This window comes from Schistosoma mansoni, chromosome W (assembly GCF_000237925.1).
Source record: "Schistosoma mansoni strain Puerto Rico chromosome W, complete genome".
Classification (NCBI taxonomy): Eukaryota; Metazoa; Platyhelminthes; class Trematoda; order Strigeidida; family Schistosomatidae; genus Schistosoma; species Schistosoma mansoni.
Window position 1 is genome coordinate 19,938,646 of NC_031502.1, and position 22,085 is coordinate 19,960,730.

At 36.0% G+C, this 22,085-nt stretch overlaps 1 protein-coding gene and 1 non-coding gene across 2 annotated transcripts; one reads left to right on the plus strand and one right to left on the minus strand.

Annotated features, from left to right (window-relative positions):
* Positions 1-7,796: 7,796 nt before the first annotated feature.
* On the plus strand, positions 7,797-18,781 carry Smp_148160 (hypothetical protein). Its single transcript, XM_018788910.1, has 11 exons — positions 7,797-7,871; positions 7,911-8,048; positions 8,083-8,131; positions 8,166-8,335; positions 8,367-8,444; positions 8,480-8,511; positions 10,105-10,279; positions 10,531-10,606; positions 12,773-12,789; positions 16,646-16,710; positions 17,814-18,781. Exons 1-11 carry the CDS (start codon positions 7,830-7,832, stop codon positions 17,881-17,883), a joined length of 912 nt encoding a protein of 303 aa, XP_018654405.1. The 5' UTR covers positions 7,797-7,829; the 3' UTR covers positions 17,884-18,781.
* Positions 14,107-14,179, minus strand: Smp_tRNA_01005_Pseudo_TTG.1.1. Its single transcript has one exon. It is a non-coding gene (tRNA).
* Positions 18,782-22,085: the final 3,304 nt, after the last annotated feature.

The following is a 22,085-nucleotide window of genomic DNA, read 5'->3' on the forward strand; positions in this document are numbered from 1 at the left end:
TAAATGACAATACGGACTGTGATGTCAATTTCTGGCTGTTTAGTTGTATTGATGGCATTCGAGTAGGAGTATTAAAGACATATGTTGCCTGGCTCCATGAGAGGAACTATACTGACACTCGGACAGATCTGATGTATCATCGGAAGACATAATAAAGAGGAAGACGGATCTGAATGAATTGGTAAATTGACAATAAACCAGTCGTGACAACTTACGTCTGGTGACACTTTAGGCAGTCACGTCATGGCAGTGGATAAGTTGCTCCTTTAAAAAGTTTGTGCACGCCTTTCTTCATTTATACTCAGTAACCTTCGTGTAAGCGGCAGGTTGAAAATCAAAGGAATACAGAGATATTCTACAAAAGAATCTTGAGGAATGCATTTTGATCAGAGTTACTTTGCTGGATGCAACATATAAGGCTTGGAGCCTCTTTGGAAGAAGATAGTTGGACCTAATCTTACATTTTGCCTCAAGCCGATACACCGATTATTATACTCCTTGAATTTAATTTTAGGCTTTAGTGATATGTTCAGTTATAAACTAAGAAATCACAGTAGATTTGTCGAAATACAGCATTACTGTAGATCTAACACACGACAAGAAGTCTTCCTACGTCTGTTTTCTGTCATTTGAAATAGACTACCCGTTAGATTATGTGAAACGGACACCATAAGCCACTTGATTTATGGGTTAGATGGAATTCTAGACACTTGAAAATATATCAGTGTAAAGACTTGTAAAGACATACTTGGCCCACTGAATGTGCAAAATAACCTTACAAAATCTTTAATATATTACAGTAGAGCCACTAATCTCCTCCCTTAAAAACTCACTTAAAAGAGAGGAGCTGACGTATTTCGTCCTTAAACTATCTGAAAAATGTACATTACTTAACTTGGACTATTAATTTCTTAATATCACAAAGGCAGGTTGAGTAAATTTATACTCCATAGGCAACCGAATCAAAAGAATGGCAAAAAGTACACTATATTTCATGAGGTACATTCAAATACTTTTAGCCACCTGTATGAACGTTTGTGATTGGTTTTCACAGTAATGGTTATCTCGAATATGTTGGTCTATTCTTATTACCCTTTTATTCTGTTCATAATGGTAGTCTGTACTTATAGATGTAGACGGCAAAGTTTTTTTACTGAGAAGGAAGGAACGCTGTATGATGAATGTAAAATGTAGTTGCACAAAATATGGACCTGTTTTAGTCCCACTGCATACAGGAAATACTGGCAACCACACCCTTGTTGGCTTTGTGTGTTTTGCTGTTCAAGTAAGATAGACCCTGGAGCCGATGTTTCTTCTGGCTTCGGCTGGCATGAATCTGAACCCCCACGTTTTGGTTCAAACTAAAGATCTTCCTTGTTAGATCCAGTAATCACTTTTACGGTCGCTGTTACAGCGTACTCTTCAGTAAATGCTAGCTAATAAATTGAAGAAGCATGCTCCATATTAAAAGGCATACCAGGTTTAGTCACGTCGCCGTTTATACAATGGTTGGTATCGCATAGAAAAAATAGCTTTCCACTACGAATAACTTAACACGTTAAGAAACTTCTGAAACGTTGGAAAGTTATGGAATGTGACAATAGTCCAAAAAGGTTTTTCTCTTACATGAAGATACGAACTCAGAGAAACGATGGAATCCCATTACGTTTGACACACGAAAGTCCGTTGATATTGACAAGAAATGGTGGCACAAAAGCGAAAGCTTCATAGGAATAATTCAGTCAAGTGCTTTCCACCGACGATAGTAAAAGAGCAATGATCAGTCGTGATGATGGCAGTTTGCAGACGAATCATGTGGTTATGGAGAAAGGGACTGTCTTCGATTAACTCAACATCTCAAACTGGATAAGTCCGTTTGTCTTGACAACGTTCATACTAGAACTATGAAAACCCTGACGGACATAACTGATGAAACCCTGGCAATACTGTTTGATATATCTTGGCGGTAAACTAAACTGCTAAGCGACTTGAAAGATTTGATGATCAGTGTGATTTATAAAGCGGGAAATATAGACCTGATTAGTGACTATCAACCCAGTAGTCAATCGAGCGTAGTCGTCAGACTATGTGTGTTCACAATCTTTTATCAAGGGGTCGACATAGTTTTAATAAAAGTGGGAATGTTCCGGTAGATGTACTTTTCACAGATCTAAGTAAAGTCCTTTACAAGATCTCTAATTTGAGTCCAAAAATTAAAACTGGAGAATTTTGGCATCGATTGTCAAATCACAAGCTGGATAATTAACTTTTATAATGATGGGAGACAGCAACTACCGGTAACTGTGGCCGTATCAGCATAGAAACCTGCAGGAATAGGAGTTTTCTCAGGCATAATTCCAGGATCTTAAAAAATTAAAAAGACCTTAAAAGCTTGAGAGTCATGATAAACAATGACCACAAAACTGCGAGTAGTTGTAAAGCTGCCGCTACTGAAGGTTTCAGCGCCTTATGTGCTATTCGTTAGTAATTTCGAAACTTGAAAGAAGGAATAATTAGGATATTATGTCCGATTTTCGTGAGGTTTCGCTAGGAATGCGAGATTCTATCAGCGAGTCCTTGTTTAAAGAATGCTGGAACGACTTCAAAGGCGAGGTGCCAAAATGGTATACGACTTATTTGGACTATCCCTTGAAGACAGCTTAAAACACCCCAACCTAATTCCGTTATATGCCGCAGGGGTTAATATAGGTCAACAGACCTCTTATACTTACTACTGAAAATGGAAGATTCGTTGTCAGTGGTCTTGTCACTTTAATGAGAATAATCTAGATGAAGGAAGTGATGCTCATAAATTTTCGTCTGTCAGCGCTGAATACATTATCGCAGTTCCATATCTGAATTTTGTTCCGCCTGTAGCTATTCTAGAGTTACTGACGGTCCCAAGCCCGGGTAAAGGAGGAGGGTTTGGCATGGGCTTAGCGACCCCATCCCGTAGAAAAGTTAACTCGCTAAAAAAACGCTAACCAGAAAAAATAATTCAAACCATTTAAACTCTGCCCTGGGAGTTGAAGGAATAATTATGACGCCTCATGATGAAAGCCGAAAGTCACGAGGCCGATGCACCTTCTAACAACCAGAGCAACACTCTTTATAGGTACATGGAACATCCGGACAATGTGGGAGACAGGGAAGACTAGTCAAATGGCAATGGAAATGAGGAGATACAAATTGGCAGTATTTGGAATAAGCGAAACCCATCGGACACAAGCTGGACAACAAAGGCTAGGTACGGGAGAGATGCTGCTGTACTCCGGTCACGAAGGGGAAAATGCTCCACACACTCAGGGAGTTGCTCTAATTCTGTCCAAAGAAGCACGAAATGCACTTGTGGGATGGGAATCTCATGGACCCAGGATAATCAAAGCATCATTCAGAACAAAGAAGCAAGGGATCACAGTGAACGTTATCCAATGTTATGCACCCACCAATGATAGCAACAACGATGATAAAGATCAGTTCTATGAAAGGCTGCAATCAATTATAGCGAAGTGCTCACGAAAGGACCTCACCATCCTGATGGGAGATCTAAATGCTAAAGTTGGAGTGGACAACACAGGATATGAAGATATAATTGGACTACATGGACTAGGAGAGAGAAATGAAAATGGGGAGAGACTTGCAAACCTATGTGCATTCAACAAATTGGTTATAAGCGGCACAGTATTCCCACACAAGCGCATACACAAAGCTACATGGATCTCACCGGACCAAACCACAGAGAACCAGATAGATCACATCTGTATCAACAAAAAATTCCGAAGATCAATGGAAGATGTGAGAACCCGGAGAGGAGCTGACATAGCTTCAGATCACCACCTGGTTGTGGCCAAGATGAGACTGAAGCTGAAGAAACACTGGACAACTGAACAACCAGCACTACAAAGGTTCAATACAGCCTTCCTTCAAGATACTGACAAGCTCCATGAATTCAAGATAACTCTCAACAACAGTTCCAAGCTCTACAAGATCTACTGAATGAACAAGAAACTACTTTGGAGGACAACTGGAAAGAGATAAAAGAAGCACTAACTTCAACGTGTCAGGAGGTTCTTGGTCCTAAGAAGCATCATCTTAAGGAATAGATCTCTATGGGAAAACTGGACAAGATTCAAGAAAAGAAGAACAAGAAACTAGCAATTAACAACAGTGGGACACATGCAGAGAAAGTCAAAGCACAAGCAGACTACGCAGAAGCAAACAGGGAAGTGAAGAAAAGCAATAAAGCCGACAAGCAGAAATACATGGGAGAACTAGCGACGACGGTGAAAAAAGCTGCAAGAGAAGGGAACATGAAACAACTATATGATATATTGAGGAATCTGGCAAGATATTGCAAACCGGAGAAACCATTCAAGGACAAAGAAGGAAAGACAATCACTGAGATTCAAGAACAGAGGAAAAGATGGGCAGAATACTTCGAGGAACTGCTGAATAGACCAGCCCCACTGAATACACCGAACATCGAAGCAGCACACACTGACCTTCCAATAGATGTCACTCCACCAACGATCGAAGAAGTCAAGATGGCCATCAGACAAATCAAAAGTGGGAAGGCGGCAGGACCTGACAATATACCAGCAGAAGCACTGAAGTCAGACATTGAAATAACTGCAAACATGCTTCACCTTCTATTCAAGAAGATTTGGGAAGAGGAACAAGTGCCAATGGACTGGAAAGAAGGATATCTCATCAAGATATCAAAGAAAGGAGATCTGAGCAAATGTGAGAACTACAGAGGCATCAGTTTATTATCAGTACCAGGAAAAGTTTTCAACAGAGTGCTGCTGAATCGGATGAAAGGCGCAGTAGACGCCGAAATTAGGGATCAACAGGCTGGATTCCGTAGGGATAGGTCATGCACAGACTAGATTGCGACACTACGGATCATCGTTGAACAATCAGTCGAGTGGAACTCATCACTATACATCAACTTCATTGATTTTGAGAAGGCGTTTGACAGCGTGGACAGGAGAACATTATGGAAAATTCTTCGTCCCTATGGAGTTCCTGAAAAGATTGTCAACATTATCCAAAACTCATACGGTGGACTACAGTGCAAAGTGGTGCATGGAGGACAGCTGACAGATGCATTTCCAGTAAGGACCGGAGTCAGACAAGACTGTCTACTCTCCCCATTCCTCTTCCTTCTAGTGATTGACTGGATTATGAAGAATTCGACATCTGACGGGAAATACGGAATACAATGGACAGCTTAGAATCAATTAGACGATTTGGACTTCGCAGATGACCTAGCCCTCCTCTCTCATACACACGAACAAATGCAGATGAAGACAGCAAATGTAGCATCAGCCTCTGCATCGATAGGCCTCCACATTCACAAAGGAAAAAGCAAGATTCTCAAATGCGACACGGAGAACACCAACCCAATCACACTTGATGGCGAAACTGTGGAAGAGGTGAAAACATTCCAGTACCTGGGGAGCATCGTTGATAAACAAGGAGGATCGGATGCAGATGTAAAGGCGAGGATTGGCAAAGCAAGGGAAGCATTTCTACAATTGAAGAATATATGGAACTCAAAACAACTGTCAACTAATTTCAAAGTCAGAATCTTTAATACGAACGTCAATACAGTCCTACTGTACGGAGCTGAAACGTGGAGAGCTACTACGACCATCATCAGGAAGGTACGAGTATTTATCAACAGCTGTCTACGCAAAATACTCAACATCCATTGGCCGGATACTATCAGCAACAGCGTTTTATGGGAGAGGACAAACCAGCTTCCAGCCGAAGAGGAAATTAGGAAAAGATGTTGGAAGTGGATCGGATATACACTAAGGAAATCATCAATGTGCATTACAAGGCAATCCCTAACTTGGAATCCTGAAGGGAAGCGGAAAAGAGGAAGACCAAAGAACACATTACGCCGGGAAATAGATGCCGATATGAAAAGGATGAATGTTGACTGGAAAGAACTGGAAAGGAAGGCTCAGGACAGAGTTAGATGGAGAATGCTGGTGAGCGGCGTATGCTCCTCGACGAGGGGTAACGGGCTTAAGTAAGTAAGTAAGTGAGTAAGTAAGTAAGTAAGTAAGTAAGTAAGAACCTGACCGCAAAGCATCTCTTAGTCCGTACATCCGATAAACATTCGTTCTACAATAAAGGAGCTGCCTGTAGACCGGTAGCAAGAAACTTTAAAATATGTATAACATTATGTTCATTTTGTGAACATTATGACATCTGAGTAACAATTCGTTTTTAACGCAGCATCCATATGATGCACTAACTTTTACACTGCATAATTTATTTGCAATTCACCAATCAACCATTTATGCAATAACATTTTGCTACCCTGCTTTGCAGGTAAACGTTTGCTACGACACTCGAAAAACAATAGATGAAGGGGTTTAACTTGAAAAATAATACGGCATTTTCAAACAGTTTTATCTTGCCTTTAAAATGACTTACCTCATATAAGCTATGGATATTGTGGAGAAATCGTTATTTTAATGGTCGCAAAATTATCCTAAGCGATGGATGCAAATTCACCGTTGTGACCAATTTTGTGCAATTTCGAACGTTCTCAAAGGTTGTAAAAATGTAATGCAAGTATAATTGTTAAAGTTTGACCTGAAAATTGCGAAGATGCTTTGCTTTAGATGCACTATTTAGGATAATAAAATGATATACACTAAACATTTCAGCGGACGTAAAATTGAATTTCTGATCCCTCGTGGCTAATTTAATGAGGTGAGACACATCAGGAAGCAATCGCATGCTCGCCTGACTCAGTCCAGCAATCATTGCCTTCGAAAATTAATATCATGTATTGGTTCGCCGTATCTCTATCTTTTTTACAACCTTCATTCCTGATAACCAGTTCCGATAGTCGGTTGGAGAGTTGTAATGGACGTGCAACACAAATTACAGGTATAAAAGTGTATAAAGACTCAGAGCTTCCTCAGTTAAACTATTAATTCAGCTTAAAGTCTTGAATCTAACAGTGACATCAACAATTTCGTGGGATGAACGATTTCTTGAAGATGCATGAAGCCAGTTGTGACACACTTCCCTGACTTATGTAATCCATGATCAATGACTGCGGAGCAATGCAGTGTTATATTTGAGTTTTCGCAGCACTAGATCCATAGACAGCGTCATATATCATATGCCAACGGAAATCCACTTACAACGTGCCTGCTGAATTCGAGGGTAGCTCCATTCCTCCACCTATAAATGATATTTGCTTTTGAAGATCTAGAAGGATGAAGTATGGGTCATGATTGATATTCATAATAACTAGATGAGATTTAGCAAACAAACATGCCTGGTACCAGTGTGTGAGTTTCGGATACGGCAAATGTGAGTGGTCTTCCATGCAGTGACTACACTCTAAGAAAGAATTACCAACGCTAGGAATATGAGCGATTTCGAATCCAGGCTATTGTTACTAAATGATATCTAGAACATGAATTGATCCATGTTAATGATCTCGATAAAACCATACATCAAGGTGAATAGTAAAAATGATAGAGATAGGAAAAACGGAAAATTTTGAAGTTAATTTTGATTATTCGTCTGCCCGATAGTAGTCAGTGTAACTTCAGGATGTACATAATACTTCACAGAAACTTCAACATAATTCATCGTGAAAGTTTCATTAAAAATAATTGTTTTCATTAAGGTCTCTTTAAAATTTTTACTTCGTTTCGTTGTGAGAAAAATTGAATCGACATTTTCGTACTTCTTTGAAACATCTGTGTTTTAATGATGCTATGGTAACTATATAAGGACATGCAGCCCCGCTTTGGTCGAAATAACATTGGATTTTCAGAATCACTATCATGCCAGTATACAGATTTGAAGGCGATGTAAACATAAATTGTGTAGGTTTTTAAAGTGCTGAATAATTCGAAATCGCAAAGGTTTACTCTCCTGGAACATGGCTTATTAATCGAGACAATCTATATTTGACCATAGAGGTTTTTGGAATAATCAAAAGAACACGTTTGCTTAACGCTATCTTTCCACTTCTCATCCACGAAAAGTTTTCATTCGATAAGGTTTGTTAATCTGTCTTAAAGAAGATCAAAACAGACTTTTTATACTGCTCTTTCTGCCTGCAACGTGGTGGATAGATTAGAAGGTAAAACTGAGTATAGTTAATCACTGTATATTAGATTACACTGTAACAATTGAGATAAGACAAATTGCAGATGTTTATCTTGGAGGAACACTTTTGGCATATTACTCGACAAATGCCAAGGAATTTTTCACACCATGTTCAAAAATGTGTTTGAGAACTATTCCTAAGAGAGATTTGCTGATGCTTAAGACGATTGATTTCCCAGTAACGTAACTATTCATTTTAACACTTTTAGGGTGTTTCCCCGAGACTAGAATATTCTGTTAGTTCAGCTATCAAATGTCACCCAGCTTCGTGTTATTGCACTTGCTGTGTAAGTTCGAATTTATTCTAAATCAACTGTTTTAGTATTCCTCGCCACAGTGCTGCTGTTACGATCCGTGAGTTTACACAGTCGCTTATTTTTCAAAGTTTCAAAATACACGACTTAATGCACTTCTGTTATAAATGATTACTTCCAAAAAGATCCTATTGAAAACTAATTATCCTCCTATTTAATTAACAAAAGTAAGGTTAATAATAGGTATTGGCATGCGTTACTTACCAAACTTGTTGATCAATCTTTCAGCACACAATATTGATACACTGGGTGAAAGTTTAGGGACGTTTTGAGCTTTTAGATGTTTATATTTTCACACGGTTTGCATTACTAATTACAGTTGATCAATCAAAGTAAGTATGTCAACTACAATATTTAACTTCGATGATTAAAGTTCGAGTGTCGTTAAATTCAATATCAAATTCCTAGCAGTATGCCAATTTCACTGGTTGTTTATGTTTTGTACAAGACTGAATATTGTATTTCGAGACTTTAAATGGAAACATTCTTTTCCGTAAACAACTTCCATTGCAGTAAGTGAGTAACCTCTCAATTCAGTCATGCACGAGTGAAATAAAATATCACATGATCGCTGTTTTGTAAGCTGTTCCCGAATGACCATACACATACATCCCACTAGAGTTGGACGTCATCAGGATAAATTTTATTCATTAAATACTTTTTATTCTTCGTAATAACGACTATAAAAATATTAAAATCGTTAAAGTGTACATGGTTGCCACAATAATACTAGTACACCTCTGAAAAGACTAGAAGTGAGAGTATAAAGCTTCGGTTAATAATTCAAAACTTGATATAGTTAGCTTTCCGAAAAGTCCAATTACTTAAAATTTTAATTTTTACAGTTGCTAAAATAGCTCGTTTTTATTTGAATCTTGAATTTTACATTTTGAGTTGAGCAATTATTCAACTTCTGATTGACGTTTCGAAACAAAGACTCACTTTAGGTGTATCAAGACATGCTTTCAGACTTTATAAACAATATAAAACTGGAGACCAGAAGTTCTGGACAACTACTAATGAGCTTAAAAATAATTTCAACCGAAAAATAATTTGACTACCTGAAAAATTTACCACCTTGAGATATCATCTGTGTCTTTTAGCTTCATCCTTTATAAGAAGCTAAATCTTAAAGCAGTCCGATTTCATTTCCATTCAAGTTGCTAAGTGCATTCATATAAACGTTATGGAACCTTACCGTTCAGAGATGTTTACTTTGTTATGCATACGTGGCTTTATTAGTCAAACTAAAAATCAGTCTTCGTATTTGAGTTTCTAGAGGTATATTGACGTGAATTTTTCAGTTATTGTGGCTGAAGTTGCTATAAATGAGAAACCGATGAATGAGAAATGGGGGTTTCGGACTCTGTAACCTGACATAATGCGTTTTTCCTATATCTCGTATAAGATAAATTAGCTTGAAAAGCACTTTTAAAGTAATCTCTTTAAGTCGATGGTCTACAGCCAAAAGCTAAGAAGTGATTTTTCATTATGTCAATAAAAGTTCTGACATTTTCCATTTTATAAAACAAGAGTTTATAGACTTGTTTATTATGTATCAAGAGTTATTATACATATCACAGCATGAAATTACCTTCGTGAACAATCACTTAAGTGTGTCTTTTATTTTTAGATGCCTTTACAAGCCAATGACACCGACACCAAGTTATTATCGAGCCACAGTTAACAGTGCTTTGAGATGCCGTTATCCTGAATCTGATGGGTCTAAATACACTATAGCATCTGATACTGCTAATCATATAGCGAAGTCACAAAGTGCTTCAAGAACCTCTAGAAGCCCAAAGAGAGTAAGGTTCACATTATTTTTGGTTACTTTCAAGAGCGTATTTTTATAGCATTTAATGAAATAATACTCATTTATTACCATGTTTACTTTAAATAAGATAACTTAAGAATCGATTTTTGGCTTCATCTTGTAAATAATATTTGTTCAGTAAAAAGAATAATTTTCTGATTTATTTTGTTATTTATCCGATTCTAAGGCTATATTAAAGATTAATTTATTCATTTGTTTGTACATTTTCTGTTCTGTTTTAAGACAGGCAACGTGAATGGACCATATTCGTATAGATCTCAATGTCGACCGAGATCATTATCTGCACGTGGTTATCAAAGTGAGTTATGTTTCATTAATAATATTTACTATTGTTTCGTATACAAATACAAAGTTACATTTTAGTACATTACCTAAACGACAGTATCATAACTTTAGCGAAACTGGATCTGACATTGTCAAAGTTCCTGGTGAAAGTATCCACTTGTTGTACTAGAAATATAACTGACTGTTTTTTACAGATATCAACTAGATGTTTGAGAATTAATGCCAAACACATATTTGTAAAAGCATTGGCTTTGTATTTTTGTCTAAAACTAAGCTTATTCGAGGACGAATATCGGATTGTACATAGGTACTCAGTAAATGAAAGATGTGAATAAATAAGTAATATATAATAAGACTATTGACAATATGTGGAGAGATTTTTCACTGAAACAAAACATGAAAGTATGGAACAACGTGAAAGTTGATATTTAGAGACGGATAAGAAGCTGAATGTATCTTGTAAAGAATTCTTTGTCATTTTACTAGTATCCTTCAATGAAATCAAGACTTTTGGTTTTTATTTTTTTTTTGTGTGCTTAAATTACATTCCATTTTTGTGTATTTAGTAGTGGATTAAAATAGAATTGAGTTTTTTATTATCATCTTTAGAGATATTTTTCAGCTAGTTGCTTACGTTAGTTGCTAAAATTGAAGTGATAGTAAGGAGGTGTGATGATAGTAAGGTGTCTGTCTCGGACAACCATCATAAAAGCGATGCTGCCTTCCCAAAAGGAAGGGTAGAGTTAGAAAAGATTAACCCTAAAAATGCACACCTCACCTTATCCCAAGGATTTCGGCCGCCGGCGGTAAGGTCCCAACAAGTAAGGAGCTAACAAGAAAATTATTCACAAAAAGGTTGTGTGTGACCAGTCTCAAGCAGTTGTCTGTTGGGCACTACGGTCACGCTTTCAAACCACCAGGATCAACTCTAACTCAATTTCCTTCTCAGGTACCCCTAGAAGAACCCTTCCACGACATGGACAACCGGGAAGTGATAACTGCTCTCATACCTCTAACAACACTGAAGGTCATTAAATTGACTTTCTTTTGCTAACCCTTACTTAAATATTATCTAGAATACGAATAGGAACAAGTACCTGAGAATGTGCATAACTGGCGCTGCAGTAACGGATAAAATAGTACAAGAGCAGTAAATCAGTTGATGCACAGCAAATTATTTTCATACGAATTTATCTAACGGAATTGTAATATTAGGTTGTACGAAGTTTGTCTAGTATAACATTATTCTAAATGACAACATCTCGAGATGGGTTTTATTTTTATTTCTAAACCTTTATTCCTCAAAGCCAAGTCATTTAAACATTACTTCATTATCAATTATAAATCCTTTATTTGAACACATCCCTGTTATTGTACTTAGTAGATCTTACTTTTGGGGATAAAGTTGACTATTAACTAAATGAATTTCATGATAGATCTAGTAAATTATCATTAATGTTCTTATTACACAAATGTTTATTTATTTAAACATACAAATATTGGTACAACGAGGTATCAAATAGATATGCGTCTTATAAATCATTCGATTTGTATGAGGGCTAGGATACTGTCCAGGTGCTCAGACCGAAACAAAGGGTTTTCCTAGATGGCCACACCTAGATCCTTCGATCTAAAGATCTGATCCACAAGAAAGTGTAGCAACGTCAGTAGATCCAGTTCCATGGTAGCCACTGAACAACAACTAGTTCATACTCTTTTTGTTTCCTTAGAATGCTGGAGCCCATGCGCACCATTGGTTTGGAATTACAGTTTTTCAACTCTCCCATATGAACCCTCTATATCTACCAACTCGGCTAAAGCACCAGGCATCCGCTTTTCATTTTCTCAATTTCGTAAACAACAGTAATGTCACAAGAAGGCAATGAGTAAGACTTCCCTGGAATTGTTTGTATTCACATGACCATGTCAGAGTATTTCGAGGAGGGAGAGTGGATTCTCTCCACTCTCGACCGTACCATGGCATTTGGGGGCACAAAAATGTCTACAGTCCGATGAGGAAAAATCATCAATGTTTGTTTACCATTCCCCTGTGTTTTTTTGAGGGGAAGGGGAGGCGGAAATGTACATTTATACAATAAAAACTTATTTAGACTGACTGACTTCATTAAAGTAACGAACTGTCTTTAAACATAAATTTTCATTTTTTAAAACCTTTCAGATTACAATGAAATTTCGGTAAGTTCTGTCTTGATTCATCTTCTTTTTTCTTCTTCATTATACTACTAATTTAGTATTTAGTGTATATTATGTAATTGAATTTTAAAAAAAGTGTCCTATTGTGGAGCTCCTCAGAAGTGCGCATCCATGACCTCGCCTCGCGAACGAGATTCGAACCCAGGACCTACCAGTCTCGCTGTCCAGTGCTTCAAAGTTTTCCCCGGTGGTTTGGCTTCAATTAATTCACGCTTTCAACTATGAAAATAAACATCTACCTCAATCTATGATAAGTAACATTTCTTTCCCGATTTCATGAATTCAGTCAATTCAATCATAATCATCTCAGAACCCTGGTACATATATCCATTAATTCAAGTTGCCTCATCCTATCAGTATATGAAGAGATGAAATTATTAAGTTAGATAACAGAGTATTAAAGGTATCAGCATTAGTATCAGTAAAAATAGATTCAAGAAGAATAAATTGATTGAGTAAAAACATACGAAGTGTCTCTAGAATTCAAGATCTATGGGATGACATATAGAGTGAACTTATCTGGTCCATTGAGATCAATTCTTAGTTATATTATTAGTAAAGAAAAACAAAAGGTATTCATTCGGATAATATGATGATTACTTGTTTTATACTTTAATTTCTTAGTTGAATTCATGAGTCAATTGAAACTAGACCACCATGGAAAACCTGGAAGTATTGGACGGCTGTTTTGTCCTATTGTGGGACTTCTCAGAAGTGCACATTCATGATCCCGCTTTGAAAGATTCGAACTCAGGACCTATCAGTCTCGCTCCGTTCAGTGCTTTCAGGTTTTTCATAATGGTCTAGTTTCAATTGACTCATGGATTCCACTATAAAATTACTAAAATCTCATAATTTACATCTTAAATTCTCTGTGAATTTCTTCATCTTACAAACCTAAGTTGTAGTTATAATACTTTCTTTTATGAAGACAAGGTTGATTAGAAGTTATTGTATTGTTACTAGGGTAACTTAAATGATAGTTTTGAAAAATCGATTAAGATATAGACAAAAGATTGAAAGATTTTAAATAGATGATTACATAATTGGGGAAGTAAACATATTAAACTTTATTTTCACTTAGTATTGTTTGTTTGAATTTTCTCATTGATGTTTAGGACTGCAACTAGTCAGTCTCTTATTGGCATATGTGCATACTGTGCGTATTGCCTCGATATAGCCTTATTTCACAAGAATTGTAAACAAACATGGATGGTGGCTAGCAGTGGAATGGAGGAAGCACGTTTCTTTCTATTTGGCACTCGTCAGCTGAATGTACTTGCATCTTAGAGTGGATGTTCACTCTGCGAGGGACTCGAACCCAGCACCGTTCGCTTCAAACTCCATCGCGTTGTCCACTCAGCTACTGAGTCCTGTGCAATGGGGTGAAGTTGAAATTTACTTAGTATTATTTGTTTGAATCTTCCCATTGATGTTTAGGACTGCAACTGGTCAGTCTCTTATTAAACTTTAATTTGTTATATAACAAAACTATGAATTAGAGAAAAGCTGGAAAAAAGGAATGACCAAATTAACTAATTGCTTCGTTACTAGGACAAAATTACTTACTTGTGAACATATAAATCTACTTTCATGTACTTTTTAGTTATAGTTTTAGTAAATTTGAGAATATTACAGTCTCCAATTTACCTGCTTAACATCCTATGCGAATGACATGTCTGTAAGTCACACTGCTGACAGGAGTTTGTGGGACCACTGAACACCAGGAGTTTTTTTGAGGGCAACAGCCGGAGCATTCAAGCTAAAGCTCTGATCCATAAGGCAGTGGAGCAACGTAAGGATATGCAGTACCATGGTAACCGGTGACCAACAATTGGTTCATACGCCATTTGTTCCTTCAGAAACCTGGAGCTCACGTGCATCATTGGTTCGGAATCAGGGTTTTCCACCTCCTCTAGGTGGACCCTCTGTGTCCACAAACCCGGGTAAAACGCCAGACATTCGCTTTTGGTCCTCTCAATTTCGTAAACAACAATAATGCTGTGAGGAGGCAGTGAGTAGGACTTCCCTGACAGTGGTTGTATGAGCTTGGCCTTCCGAGAGGATTTGAAGATGGAGAGCGATTTGCGATAATGATGAACTGTGTTCTATTGCTTGCTGTGGATAACTGTCTGACTCCGGACAACACTGAACTCCATTAGTCACATCCTTTACTACAACTCCTGAAACTGTACCTCGATATCAGTCATTACTAAAATCTGACTATTGTTGGTGTATGGAATTAACGGAGGAGTCCCCTATTACAATAAAACAGACACCCACTATTTCAAGGTTTCCAATGATTATCGTACTAAGATTAGTTGATGTATATTCTATGAAAATTCAACAGTTTTTGATGAGGTTTTGTTATCTGAGCTGGATGATTTGGTCTTGGAGCTTTCATCGTTCTACTGAACAACATCATCAGCATAAACTTCACATAGATGTGAAATGTTAGAATTTCTTCAAATATGACTCACAACTTATTCTGTAGACCTTGATATTAATGTCCATAATTTTTCTGATTGAACAAACATAGAAACTAAAAATCAAACCTATGAGAGATACAACCAATATAAATAAATAAACAATGATAGGTTTATGATCAACAAGGATCAATCAACATCAAGGTCTACACAACAAACTGTAAGCCATATGTGAAAAAATTCAAACACTTCACTTCTATCTGAAGTTTGTATTGATGATGTCATTTAGAAGAACAATAAAAGTTCCACGATCAAACTATCTAACTCAAAAGAACAAAACTCCATCAAAGCCATTCATCTAAGCTACAAATCTTAGACACCATCTGAAAAATCATTAGTTTCATGGAATTCCAATATATGAAGTATGATTAATGAACAAAATATTCAACAACCGTTCAATGATTAAGGAAATAAATTATTTTTCTGATTGATTTTAAATATATACCTGTAAGGATGGCTCGTTGGCAAACTCAAGGATGCCTCAAGAAGCCCAGAAAGAACCGAAGACATTCCATCCAATCACCACTAGAGGAACATCCTAGAATATCGACGTGTAGCTTCTCTATTAGATGAATAAGAAGGACCCCCTATGTGCCTATTGGCTGTCCAAAATACATGAGATTTTCGTACTATATTTGACACTGTGTTGGGAATAACATTCCTACTTACTAATCTTTTGTCTTCTCATTTTGTGACTTGAGAGGATTCTGGCGTTCGAATGCTCAAGTATTACAAGACATACTAAGAATCTAAGTTCGAGATATAACAATATCATTATTGAAGTTGATATAATTGTTACTTACTTACTTACGTCTGTTACTCCCAATGGAGCATTGGCCACCGACCAGCATTCTCCAACCTACTCTGTCCTGGGCCTTCTTTTCTAGTTCTATCCAGTTTTTGTTCATTCTTCTCATGTCTGTCTCCATTTCTCGACGCAATGTGTTCTTTGGTCTTCCTCTTCTTCTTTGGCCTTCAGGATTCCATGTGAGGACTTGTCTTGTGACTCAGTTGGGTGATTTCCTCAATGTATGTCCTATCCACTTCCATCGCTTCTTCCTGATTTCTTCCTCTGCTGAAATCTGGTTTGTTCTCTCTCACAGTAGGTTGTTGTTGATAGTGTCTGGCCAACAGATCCGAAGTATCTTGCGTAGACAACTGTTAACAAACACTTGTATCTTCTGGATGATGGCTTTCATAGTTCTCCACATCTCCGTCCCATACAGTAGAACTGATATAATTGTACCATATGATTAATACTACTTAATAATAATACAATCAATAAAAATAAGTCAATCATATGACTGATATAATCTTTATTACTGTATTTTTTTTGTATTTTATTTTATTAGCCTATTAATTCATTATCTACATGGGATCTTCGTGAACGAACAATTCGAGATGCACAAGATCGCAGGTAGTTTATCATTATTATTATGATTGTACTCTTCATCTTTTTTTTTTAAAAAAAGGGGGAAACAAAAACAACACATAATAATGTACTTTAATAATTAATTGCATTCTAAGTTTATTGAAAGAAAAAAAATCAATAATTAGACACCATGGTAACATCATCTTTCAGCTGAATGATAACAATTCTAGGTTTATTCTCTCTCTCTCCCCCCTCTCTCTCCCTATATATATATAAAGTGAATTGAATAGATAAAGCCAATGTGATTTATAATTCTTTAAGGTTGATTTATATATATAAAAAGGAACGTTAACTGGCTTTTAGCTTAGTTAAGAGTGATATAAGCTGAATATGTTTCAATGCTCTATTAAGTCTAATTATTAATATCTTCAATGAAAAAGAGGAGAAGATACTTAATGGGTGGTGGGTTGGGTAGGGTATCAATCGATGCCTAGTTACTAAACCAGTCATAGTCTTTGTAACTAAGATAAAAATGATAATGTTTATTACTGTATTCAATCATGATGAGCTATCGACTTTTTCATATTAGTATATAAGTAACGCAAGTGACTAATCAAAAAATTTAATCGCTTAGAAGAATAAAATCCAGAATGCCGAAATTTACTCGAAAATTTACGCAGTTAGAAACTGGTGGAGAAGATTTTTAGCTTAGGTGGATGATTTGAATGGAGTTTCGTCCTCTGAGCTCCACGACCAAACTATTCAGCTCAGAGAACAACACATCATCCACTTTTTTTTTCAAATAACCTACCATCTTACGAACCAGATATATATTTTAATAAAATGTATACCGGCTCAGTGGTCTATCGGTCAAGTGCTCTGGCGCGAGACTGGTACGTCCTGGGTTCGAATCTCGTGAGTGCGGGATCGTGGATGCGCACTGCTGAGAAGTCCCACAATAGGACGAAATGGTCATCCAGTGCTTCCAGGTTTTTGATGGTGGTCTAGCTTCAATTGACTCATGATCTCAACTTTATAAAATGTAAACTACAAAATTGATTGATTATCGTTCTTTTCTTTTTTTTCTTACAACGCTGTTCACTCTGATGACTTCTACTGTTACCATAACAATGATCAATATTAATCAGTGATCGTTATTGGCATTTGTATAGATTTTGGCAAAATGAATATGATAGATTACGTTTACAAAGATGTTAAAGTAAAAATAAGATGATTGGATCAATTGGGTTCTTCCTTAAAGAAAAACTTTCAACGTAGATTATTATTAATATTACTATTGGGACTTGGATCTATTCTCTTTGACAACATTCATTATCCATTTAGATAGAATTACATTATTTTGATTATATACCTATATGTATACTGTTGGTCTGTATAGTACATGTACAGGGTACTTGTCAGGAACAAAAACACAAAGAAAAACAAAACTATTCAAATGTTCATTTTGTTTTTCTTCTTAGTTCTATAGATTATCATTGAAATAATTGATAACAATTTTGATGATATATATACTACTTAATTTTTATTTAGATCTACATTAGATTTTTTTAGTATGAATTATTATACTACTGATTATACTACTTATAAAAAAGAGTGAAAACTTTATTATTATTATTGTATTTTTTTAAAGAAAAACATTCTTTTACATCTTTATTTTCTATACTCTATAAACATATCTGTACATCATTTTATTAATATAATGTGCCTTAATTCAAATCATAGAACAGATGAATAGATATACTACTAAAATCCATCTATCTAGTAAATTCAACGAAGAAAACAACGGAATAGAAGTATTATATTAAGATTTATAAAAAATTATCTTCTATACAACAATAACAACAAAAAGATGACCAGATTTTGAATTATCTAGTTCATATTTAAAATAATCTATGGTATTTTTATCCTTATTTTCTTTCGATTTCATAATGATACTGTTTACTACTTATTATATGATATTTCAGTAGTATAAATTTATAAACAAAAAATGGATATGGATATTCAATTTTTTGGATGTATGAATTAGTAATGTTTTAATTATGAAATTAGTGTAATAATAATGATAATAATAATGAAATATAAAGATTAGTTTTATAAATTTGTATCATTCATTCTTTACAAACAACATATAGGATCCGATTGGGTTATTCAAAATCCTCCCCACATTTAGTCATAATTGATATTAATAGAAGGGTACTGACAATTGAAAGATTGATATATAATAAATAGTAGTAATAGTAGTAATAATAATAACAACAATATTCACTTCAGGATTCAATGTGACGGCTTGTCATGTGACGCAATTGGGTGATTTCCTCAATGTATGTCCTATCCACTTCCATCGCTTCTTCCTGATTTCTTCCTCCGCTGAAATCTGGTTTGTTCTCTCTCACAGTAGGTTGTTGTTGATAGTGTCTGGCCAACAGATCCGAAGTATCTTGCGTAGACAACTGTTAACAAACACTTGTATCTTCTGGATGATGGCTTTCATAGTTCTCTACATCTCCGCCCCATAAAGTAGAGCTGTCTTGACATTTGTGTTGAAAATTCTAACCTTGATGTTGGTTGACAATTGTTTTGAGCTCCAGATGTTTTTCAATTGTAAATATGCTGCTCTTGCCTTGCCGATTCTCGCCCTCACATCTGCATCTGATCCACTGTGTTCATCAATGATGCTGTCCACATATGTAAGACCATGATTGGAAACTTGGAATTACTGGGTGGCTGTTTTGTCTTAGTATTAGACTCCTCAGCAGTATGCATACACTGTCCCAAGCGCGGGATTCGAATTCAGCACCTTCGGTCTTGCGCGCGAACGCTTAGCTTCTAGACTACTGAGCTGGTATCCAACTGTGTTAATGTCTAACCGAAATTGTTTAATTCAAATCATAACAATTCATATTCATTTCAAATCTACTTAGTTATTAAGACATAATAGGGAGAATAATTTACTAAGGTTATCTTTGTAAAAGTCATATATAAATAATTGGTGACAGATTTCATTAAAAGTGAATGTGGAAACCTATCCAAACGTACAGCACATAGTACACATACAACTCCTTAACATCAGTTGTTATCCCTTGAAGCAAATAATAAATGTCTGGTAACCTGGAAGATAATTAAAGATGAAAGATGAGTGAATTCATTAACTACCGTAATTTGATATCTTTTATGTTTGTTATGATTTGTTCCAATACTCCAGATTATTTGAATATACTGATAACGGTCTTTGGAAAAATTATAATTATATTACGACTAGTACTACTACCACTACTACTACCACTACTACTACGACTACTACTACTACTACTACGAATGCTACTACTACTACGACTACTACTACGACTACTACTACTACTACTACTACTACGACTACTACTACTACGACTACTACTACTACGACTACTACTACTACGACTACTACTACTACGACTACTACTACTACGACTACTACTACTACGACTACTACTACTACGACTACTACTACTACCACTACTACTACTACCACTACTACTACGACTACTACTACTACTACTACTACTACTACCACTACTACGACTACTACTACTACTACTACGACTACTACTACTACCACTACTACTCAGTTTGAATTTTTGATGACTGACGTTAATTAAATCTGATTATTCTGAGAACCTATTGAATTATGTAATTTGAATATATAACTGAGTCAAATAAATGTAGATTTAGGTTTCTTACTAGATTGATTGGTTTATAATACAGAGATTTCCAGTGTTATCTCTGTTTAAGCGTTACTATATTAACATCTTTTAACACTATGAACTTATTTTGATTCCATGCTTTCAATATTATCTCCATGGTAAATCTCTTTTAGTTTTATAAGAGTTGAAGCCATAGCTTTGAACAACATATATCAAATTACTATCTATGATTCTTCAGTGTATATATTACCAATACTCATCTTGGTATAGTTTGTTTGTATCATTCTATACAAGCAAACAATATCAAGTGAATTTAAACTTTACCCTATTACTCAAGCAGATGGTTATCAGAATTCAGTAGGTCAATAGATAACGCGATGGCGTTTAAAGCAAACGGTACTGGATCCGAGTCCTGGAGTGAATGTCAACTCATAGATGTAGGTACATTCAGCTGATCAGTTCCAAATAAGACGAGACAGGCATCCTGGATTCCACTGCTAACCATCATCCATCTTTGCTTATAATACTCATCTACTTATAAATTATAATCTTTACTAAAATCTTTGTACTTGGGCAAAGTATCATAAAAATGTACTTTTAATATTACAAAAAAAAAATAGACCCTTATGTAATGGAAACGATAGGCTATAATAATAATAATAATAAATTATATTCATTTGAATAATTATAAAAAAAGTACTTTTTTTAAATAAAATTCAGGTCAATGAATCAAGTGTGGATGGATAGATGGATGGATGGATGGTTATCTTACAAAGTACAATTAGGAATCTTTGATCATAATATTATTGGTAATAGAAATGAAATGGTACAATAAATGACAATATACCATAATTTTGTGGAGATTTCAGTATTTCCATAGTTGAAAGCATGAGTCAATTGAAGCTAGACCACTATAGAAAACTTGGAAGCACTGGACGGCCGTTTCGTCCTATTGTGGGACTCCTCAGCAGTGCGCATCCACGACCTCGCCTCACGAGATTCGAACCCAGGACGGTTGAACGGTGAACGGTTGCTCAACTTCGTGGATTGATTGCAGTTGGACATATACACTACCGGATGCCGGCTCAGTGGTCTATCGGTTAAGTGCTCTGAGTGCAAGACTGGTAGGTTCTGGGTTCGAATCTCACGAGTGCGGGATCATGGATGCGCACTGCTGAGGAGTCCCATAATAGAACGAAACGGCCGTCCAGTGTTTCCATGTTTTCCATGGTGATCTAGGTTCAATTGACTCACGCTTTCAACTATGGAATATACCATAAATTCATTGAAAGTTATCATACAACAAGATAATTCCACAGTAAGATGTGGATATTGTAAAGAATTCATGTTCAGCATTCTTGAACATGAAAATACTTAATACTAACGATTAAATTTAGCCAGACAAACAGTAAAATAAAAAAATACTGAACATATGTTTTGTTTGGCAGTGAAAGCACTTCATAGTGAGCATATATATCTCCTTTAAGGATTGTACTCAGGAAATTTTGAATTGGTAGTGAGAACACAGCTTCCAGCTGAAGAGGAAATTAGGAAAAGCCGTTGGAAGTGGATAGGACATACACTAAGGAAATCATCAATGTGCATTACAAGGCAAGCCCTAACTTGGAATCCGGAAGGGAAACGGAAAATAGGGAGGCCAAAGAACAAATTACTCCGGGAAATAGAAGGAGATATGAAAAGAATGAATAAAAACTGGAA

What these genes read in the sequence shown, in the direction of transcription:
- Smp_148160 (XM_018788910.1), top strand. Translation starts at nt 7,830, where the DNA reads ATGCCAGTATACAGATTTGAAGGCGATGTAAACATAAATTGT. An exon ending in CGTGGTGGATAGATTAGAAG is followed by an intron (nt 8,132 to 8,165) that starts GTAAAACTGAGT and finishes ACTGTATATTAG; the next exon opens with ATTACACTGTAACAATTGAG. An exon ending in CCTCTAGAAGCCCAAAGAGA is followed by an intron (nt 10,280 to 10,530) that starts GTAAGGTTCACA and finishes TTCTGTTTTAAG; the next exon opens with ACAGGCAACGTGAATGGACC.